The 7,983-nt window shown below is 36.6% G+C and overlaps 1 protein-coding gene across 1 annotated transcript; it reads left to right on the top strand.

Annotated features, from left to right (window-relative positions):
- On the top strand, window positions 1-5,114 carry LOC102783833 (high choriolytic enzyme 1-like). The gene is made up of 8 exons (XM_006782306.2): window positions 1-105; window positions 968-1,013; window positions 1,536-1,688; window positions 2,240-2,357; window positions 3,291-3,469; window positions 3,863-3,944; window positions 4,291-4,420; window positions 4,982-5,114. The coding sequence occupies exons 1-7, from the start codon at window positions 31-33 to the stop codon at window positions 4,415-4,417; spliced, it is 780 nt and encodes a 259-aa protein (XP_006782369.2). The 5' UTR covers window positions 1-30; the 3' UTR covers window positions 4,418-4,420; window positions 4,982-5,114.
- The last annotated feature ends 2,869 nt before the right edge of the window (window positions 5,115-7,983 follow it).

The raw sequence follows: 7,983 nt of genomic DNA, 5'->3' as shown, positions 1-7,983 counted from the left end.
AGCAGGATCCAGGTGTTAACACTGTGTGACATGGCTTTCATGAAATGCACACTCATTTTTTTGATCCTCCTCGGAGCCTCTGTCCTCTGCTGGGCTGATGAGAAGGTGAGGATATCCTAAATATGGAACTTACAAATCCCACTTAATGCTACATTTACTCCATTTCATTAAGAAAATATTGCTCTCTTAATTCACTACATTTATCTGACAGCTTTGTTTAAATTCCAGATTTGACAGACATGATTGTGTTAGGTGAAATTATGCAACATTACACTGTGCATACAAGAGAAGAAAAGAATTGATCCAATGGTGCCTTAAGAGGCGAGTGTGATATCACTTGAAACCTCTGGTCATAACGACCCATGCATTTTTTTGCGCTTTGACTCATGTGATGAGTCACGTGATTAATAGTGGGTCGATGAGAATAACCCCAACTAGGATTTAATTATCTGGGACTCTCCATCGTTTGGTTGTAGAACTGAAGAAGCTTCTCAGATGACAGATGAAACATCTTCAAGAAACTTAAAAAAGTCCAGTCACTTTTGTTTCCAAGCTCTCAAGACTTTCTTAAGTCTCGGAGCCAGAAGAGATGGTGGATTGTCAGGCCTTCTAGATTGCTGGTTTTCAAGCTGCAGTCATAGACTATACAGACACAAATACCTGCTAATTGATACTAAATAACAGACTAACAAAATACTCAAAAGTCACTCACCAAAGCAGGAAAACCTCATGTTGGGTAGCCGTGACTAAGTGAATGATCCAAGAAAAATACTGACAAGCAATGAATGCAATGAATTTGCTGAAATGACATCTGCCAAGAATCATTCCTCAAGTAACCACATTCACACATGAGTTTGTAAAACATGTAAAGACTTTATTCCATCTTTCTGGAAACAAATTTCAATTGAAAACTGAAGATTCTCCATGTAAACCCTCACTAATGAATGATGCCATCTGATTGAGCTAGGATCTGTCTGTCGCTGAGCTCCTGTGGAGGGCCAACAAGGATGTAGGTAAGATATTTATACTTCACTTACACCAACTTCCGGCCTGTTATTTTATTTAGTTCAGACTCACTTTATGGTTCCAGATTTATTTTGCTCCACTCTTCGTTCTGAGATTGAACATTGCTTGTGTGAATCCTGTATTTCTATTGTGAAATATCTCAGGACAATATTACAGATTTGTTGTTAAAATCCAGACTCAAGGTTCCTCCAGATTTTTTGAGATTAATGATATATCAATAATAATATTTTATGAAACCACTGAGCTTAAGATGACAAAACTGCTGACCTTCAATGTTACGTAAATTTGGAGCATACATTTTGTAAAGGAAATAAGATCCTGTTGTAGTCCATTCACTGAGATTAAAATGAAGCAAAATGATACATTGATTATTTTCCATATGGCGGAGCAGTGGTTAGTACTGTCGCCTCAGAGCAAGAAGGTATTTTGCTCATTTGCACAACAGTACTTTGATGTACTTTACCATACACTGATATATCATCAAATCACTCAGTGCTCTCATTTCACAGTGCATACAGCAGAGGAGCCCTTTATCATTGATGACATTGCTTATGAAAATGAGAATCAAAGAAATGCTGATCCTTGCACCTCCTCTGGCTGCATGTGGGGAAAATCCAGCGATGGAAACGTCTATGTCCCCTACGTCATCGCCTCTCATTACTGTAAGTAACTCAAGAATTATTGAGGCAGTTTTTAAATTGAAATAAAGCAGCTGATCAAATGAACTAATGAACTGTAAAATCAAAGGGAAACAAGCTCATAAAACAAAAAAAATATCACAAAACAGCAAAAGCTCAGAAAACAAATCTGAATGAAAATAAGTGAATAGCTTAATAAATCAACTGTGATTTTTCTGTGTCAGGTCTTGTTTCACAAGTTAAACTTTGTGTTGTAGTTATACTCCGTTGGAGACTGAAAAAGGAATAAACCTGCGATTTGTACATCTTCATTTAATGCTTTGCCACAAGTTTTGGCTTAACACTTAAAAAAAAACCCAGCAACAACTACTTTAAATTCTACATAAAAACTAAAGACTGAAAATGGAGCTCAAAGTTTAAACGACAAAAATGCTAAAAAAAAAAAAACCTTTGATTTTGGTGAATCCTTATTGCATTTTCCATGTTAATTAGTGTAGATTTCAAAGTATTTCTGTAATTACAGATACTGAGCAGATGACAGTAGGTGGAAATGTATTCTTCCCTCTGCTTCTCAGCTTCTCGTGAGCGCTCCATCATTGAGCGAGGTTTGCTGTCATTCCAAGACGTCTCCTGCATTCGCTTCGTCCCAAGAACCAACCAGAGAGACTACCTGAACATCCAGTCCATCAATGGGTGATAATCTGTGTTCTTGTTGTTCTCTCTCTCTCTCTCTCGCTCTGTGTGTGTGTGTGTGTGTGTGTGTGTGTGGAAACTGCAGTCTTTGGATGTTTTTAAACTGTTTATGCATTTTTAAAATCATAAATCATAAAATCATCACCCTCTGTGCTTCCTGCTTTTCCCCATTTGCTTTAAGCTTAGCTAGTCATTTGTGTTATTCTACACAGTTATCGCGCACAGGCTGCAGGCCCGGATGTACTGTCTAAATCGGCTGTCTCCCACCCTTTACCCACCCCTGTTGCTTGTCATGTGTTTCATTGGTGTATTAAGAGTTTTTTCATGTGCTATGTGCAGAGGTGTTTTTTTCTGTTCTCAAACTGACCTCCCTGTTGGAGCTCAGTCTGGGGGGAGTTATTTTTTTCTCCTTATCTTTCCTCATGTGGTGCATTTTTCCATTGTTATACCTCTCTGACCTGTCTTCCCCATGTGATGTTTTGTGTAATGTATGTATGGTCAGAGGGTAAGATGGCGCCGCCATTGCGTGCAATAGGTCGGCAGCCTTATGAAATTTCCCCTTGTGGGACTAATAAAGGTATATCAAACTAAATCAAATCAAATCAAAAGTTATCCCAATATCAGAGTTAATTTCAGTTTCCAATTTCAGCAAGAATTTAAAATCTTCTTTGGTATGACTTTTAATCATAATCAGAGTCATAATTACATTAATTAATAAATAATAATTTACTTGACAGACAAAGCCATTATATTTTATCATTTTAAATGACTGTGATAGTCTTTTATTAGTTAAAATAAAACATTTTTGTTTGTAGAACCTTATTATAGTTTCGTTCAGATAATTTAGTTTTGTTAAATTAGTTCTTTTTGTCTTGCTTTGTAAGGGATAATAATAATATTTTTATTTTATTTTTTTTAAATTTCTTATTGCAGGTGTTACTCCTATGTCGGTCGCCGTGGTTATAGCCAGTCAGTGTCTCTGGACCGTCAGGGTTGTCTCTACCATAACACCGTCCAGCACGAGCTGCTCCACGCCCTCGGTTTCAACCATGAGCAGTGTCGCTCCGACAGGGACCAGCACATCCGAATCCTGTGGGAGAACATTGCATCCGGTCAGAACCTGATCCATTCAGTCATACACCTGTAACCCTGATTTCTGTTTGTGGTGGCACTCTCTGGTCTCTTTGGGCTGTTGGTGTGTTTCGGGTTACAGTTTATCTTTAAAATTATTTTCCATAATGAACAGCAACACAGCAGGACAGGATGCACTCAACTAGGGATCGAAGTGATTTTACAAAATTTTATAAGAAATAACTTAAATGTCATACTTTAAATTATAAAGTGAGGTAAGTGACAATAAAGTCATTAAATATATTATAAACTCAAATGTGTAAAATTATAACACTAACCTTTTAACTATAGAGCAAACAGAGTTTGAGGCTCTAAATGCAAACATTAACTCTCATCAGCCTTTTCTGATGCATATGACACTTTCTCTCTCTCAGGTTGGGCGTATGCCTTTGACAAGATCAACACATTGAACCAGAACACCCCCTATGACTACAACTCAGTCATGCAGTACCACAGGTCTGGATCACTTTCATCAGACATCTGTTCATTCAGTTTTAAGATTTAGTTCAGGTTTTTTTTTTATTATTATTGTTTTTGATAACTTTCTTTTTTGTTGTTTATGCAAAATTAATCAAGGGTTTTTCTGCACGCTGAAACAAATGTAAGCACCTCTTACCAGCACGTAGTGATTCTGAATATAGAAAATATGAAGACATCATCCTCTTAATGAGAGCCAACTGACAAACTTTTACTTGCTCTTTTCTTTTTGTTTTTCCAATGAGAGCCAAAGAGACCATTTCAATTATAAAGCAACAGTTTCTCATTTCTTGAATACAAACAAACCTGCTGTGCATTATTCCAGGTATGCCTTCTCTGGCAACAACAAGCCCACCATGGAGCCTATTCCCAATCCCAATGTTGAATTTGGCACAGGCACTCAGATGAGCCAGAATGACATCACCAGACTGAACAGGCTGTACAAGTGTTAAACAGTAAGAAATGCAACATAAGTTTTGAATGTGCAACATGTTATAATTTAATTTAAATAAATGAATAACTGAGATTTCTATTGTAATACAATGCTAAGGCAATGATTTGGTTACATTTATGCACAAATCTTGATGAAAGATCAGGGTTTCTGTATAAATCTGTACTTAGAGGTAGAGGAGCTTCATCACTATGGTTACAGTAATATAAACTGCATTTAGGTGATGGATAAAAATAATGGGGGGAAAAAGTTGCAACATCCATTTATATTTCAACTACCGACTTTTTAACTCTTTAACTATGCTACCTGACTAGCACCAGAAGGCAGTGTGCTTTGAACATGAAGGAAGGAAACTATTGTAAGCTTTTTATCACTGTTGCAAAATGGTGACATTTTAATAACTTGCAATTTATTCACACACATTCACATTATAAAGCATCGCAAAGGTGTCATAAAAAGGTGTTTTTTAAATGGACGTACAGGCTAATGCTGCTAAATATAACTTGTGTGTTGGGCAACACATATTAAACCTTAGTTTCACACTTTCTTTCTTTTGTCTTCATAGGTGCTAATAGCAGTCCTGGAAATGTGGTACCGTTCAGACATCAGAGCAGCTGTTTCCAAGACTGTTTTGTCACTCTTTCGTACAATTTAACACATTGAATTAAAAATAAATCTTCATTGACCCGTTCACAGAATCTTTACTTTTTATGTACTGTGCCAGAGGTTCATGAACTAAGAATTTCTTTCTGAAATCTGCTGATAAAAAATAAAGTTGTTAAATGGCAGAAGTTGTATAAATGACATTAAATGACAACTTACAGTGTAAAGAGAGTCCTGCAGTGAATTTTCACCCATGAGCTGGGTGAAATGGAAGAGAGCTTTTGAACAAATTTACATAAATCATCATCCTCTCCCAGAAGCAGCTAACTTTTTTGACCCAACAAGCACAAAATATACAATCATCTGAAAAAACTTTAAAAAAAAAAAAAAAAAAAGAAAAATTAATCTTGTAGAAGCAAGTTTGACTTTTTAAACCCCAAATCTGACTATTGAATTGATTTAAGGGCTACTTGCACGGCAAACATGCAAACTCCACACAGAACAGCCACAGGTGAGATATGAACCCAGAACCTTCTTGCTGTGAGGCAACAGTGACACTGTCTTTGCTTTAATAAACTCCTGGGTTGTTTTGGCTGTATGTTTTGGGTCATTGTCCATCTCTGTTATGAAACATGGCCCAATTATTTAACTTCATTCAGCTCAGTTTGAGCAGATAATAGGTCTCTGAATACCTCAGAATTCTTTCAGCTGCTTCTGTCCTGTCGCATCATTAATAATAACAAGCATCCCAGTGCCACTGGCAGCTGTGGACGCTCAAGCCATCACAGCGCCGTGTTTTACAGATGATGTGGTTTGCTTTGGATCATAAGCTGTTCCGCACCTTCTCCATACTCTTGCTGTCATTCTGGTAGAGGTTGATCTTGCTTTCATCTCTACAAAGAATGTTTTTCCATTCTTTGCTTTTCACCAAAGTCCAATCTAGTCCAATCTCCACTTACACAATACTCTTGTTTTGCAATCATCCACCACTGCCATCTTCTGTGGAGGTCCAGGGTTTCTTTTGTGTGTTGCTGGGTTCCCCAATGCTTTCTTTCTTTCTTGTGATGTACCAAACTGTACATTTTGCCACTCCTAATATTGTAGCAAATTCTCTGATGTTTTTTTTCTGTTTTTACAGCTTAAGGATGGTTTGTTTCACCTGACTTTAGAGATCAATTGACTGCATGTTGTCTTCACAGCACACCTCAGGCCAACTCCAAGCCTTTTATCTACTTAACTAATAATCACACAATGAAGGAATTACCAACACCTGCCCATGAAATAGCCTTTGAGTCAATAGTCCAATTACTTTAGGTTTCTTTAAAAAGAGGGTGGCACATTCATCCAATTTGAATGTGGATACCCTCAAATGAAAGCTGATAGTCTACACATTATGCCCATGTCCACTATATAACTATAATTGGAATATGTTTAAGTAAATGGGTTAAAAAAAACAACTTGTGTCAGTATTCAAATATATACATGGACCTAACTATATATTTCATTTTTACATTTCCACTTTAAATATCACTGATCAGTTCTGTCACCCATGAGTGTTTTTGTACCCTCCCTGGGAAATCAAGCAGCTGAAACTCTAGGTAGCACACACATTTTGTGACACACTGAACAAAAACTGTTTGCTTGCAGATATTTGTTGAGCTGTTGGACACATGTTAAAATTAGCTGCCACTTAAAACGTGTAATTTGTGGAAATGTCTGTAACATCTGGAAACGCCATTCCAGATGGTTCACTATGGAGAGAAGTTTGTCTCAAGAGGTTGAAAAATGTATATTAAAGACTTAAAAAATTTTGACTATTCACAAATGTGTTCCAGTCTATACACAAATACCGCTCCAGAAATGTATAAAGAAAAATGCTTTTAAAAAATGGGTGAATGTAGTGTTTTTATAACAATTACTATTTTTTTCCATTACAAATCTGCCTCATTTCATTTTAGACACCTTTTCCACTCCAGGAAAAATAAATTAAAGATTAAACTGACATCTCGGGTCATATAAATGTCCTGTACATTTTAAAAATTCAGAATTATTTTTTAAGTTGTTGTCTGTACTCACAGGTTCCAGAAGAAATTTATTAAAAAAAAAAAAAAAAAAGATAGAAAAAAAGGTGGTTTTCTCTAAATACCATCCAGTTTAAATTAAAATGTTAAATGAACATATTACTTATGTTGTTATTGCAGTCTTGCAGTAACCTTGATTTTATAATACAGACTATGCAAGTTTTGGTGAAATGATCTGTTGCATTTCCAGGTATTTTGTTTATTTTATTTTATTTGAGCACTGTGAGGGGCATGTAAAGCCGCAGATTTGGGCATCCTCCTGAAGATTTTCAGAAACAATTTGTTCATACTCTCTTTGAGAAAGTGTCTGGAGTACAATGTAAAGAAATTCTCAGAGATTCTGTATCATGCTGCTTTAGGTTTTCTATCACCCCAATAAAGCTGCTGTGGTTTGCCTCGTGCATTTGGGAAATCATGCCAGGAAATCGTGACATTACTCTTCTTTCCTCTTTTGAGTGTGCATGGATACAGATGTGAGAGTCAGAATGTAAAGTGATGATGATGATGAAGATGAATTTGTCTAATATCGGAATAATTTTGCAACTTGTTTTTGGGGACGTTGGCTACCTAAGTGTGCATCCCTGGACTTTCATAGTTCCGATGTGCAAGTTTTCGCTCATGTTCAAAATTTTGTGGCTATTCCCAATAAATCCCACATATCTACAATGATTTTATTTCAGCTGTGTTAATTGACTGAAAAGAAGAAAGGCAACACAAGACTGGTTAAGAAACAACCTTTGTACAAGTTTACGATGAACTGCTCTTATCAAGGAATCGTGGGGATATGCAACATGGCATCAAGGTGACACGTATTTATCTTGGGCTTTTCACTCCCCTCTTCTCCTCCAAAATGTCCATAAAAGGACTTTTTTGTTCCGGTGCA

Source organism: Neolamprologus brichardi, chromosome 7, assembly GCF_056152115.1.
Source record: "Neolamprologus brichardi isolate AB-2024 chromosome 7, ASM5615211v1, whole genome shotgun sequence".
Taxonomy (NCBI): domain Eukaryota; kingdom Metazoa; phylum Chordata; class Actinopteri; order Cichliformes; family Cichlidae; genus Neolamprologus; species Neolamprologus brichardi.
Note: the sequence above shows the minus strand (reverse complement) of the source record. Positions and strands in the feature narration are given on the sequence as shown.

What these genes read in the sequence shown, in the direction of transcription:
- LOC102783833 (XM_006782306.2), top strand. Translation starts at nt 31, where the DNA reads ATGGCTTTCATGAAATGCACACTCATTTTTTTGATCCTCCTCGGAGCC. An exon ending in CGTCATCGCCTCTCATTACT is followed by an intron (nt 1,689 to 2,239) that starts GTAAGTAACTCA and finishes TCTGCTTCTCAG; the next exon opens with CTTCTCGTGAGCGCTCCATC. An exon ending in GTGGGAGAACATTGCATCCG is followed by an intron (nt 3,470 to 3,862) that starts GTCAGAACCTGA and finishes TCTCTCTCTCAG; the next exon opens with GTTGGGCGTATGCCTTTGAC.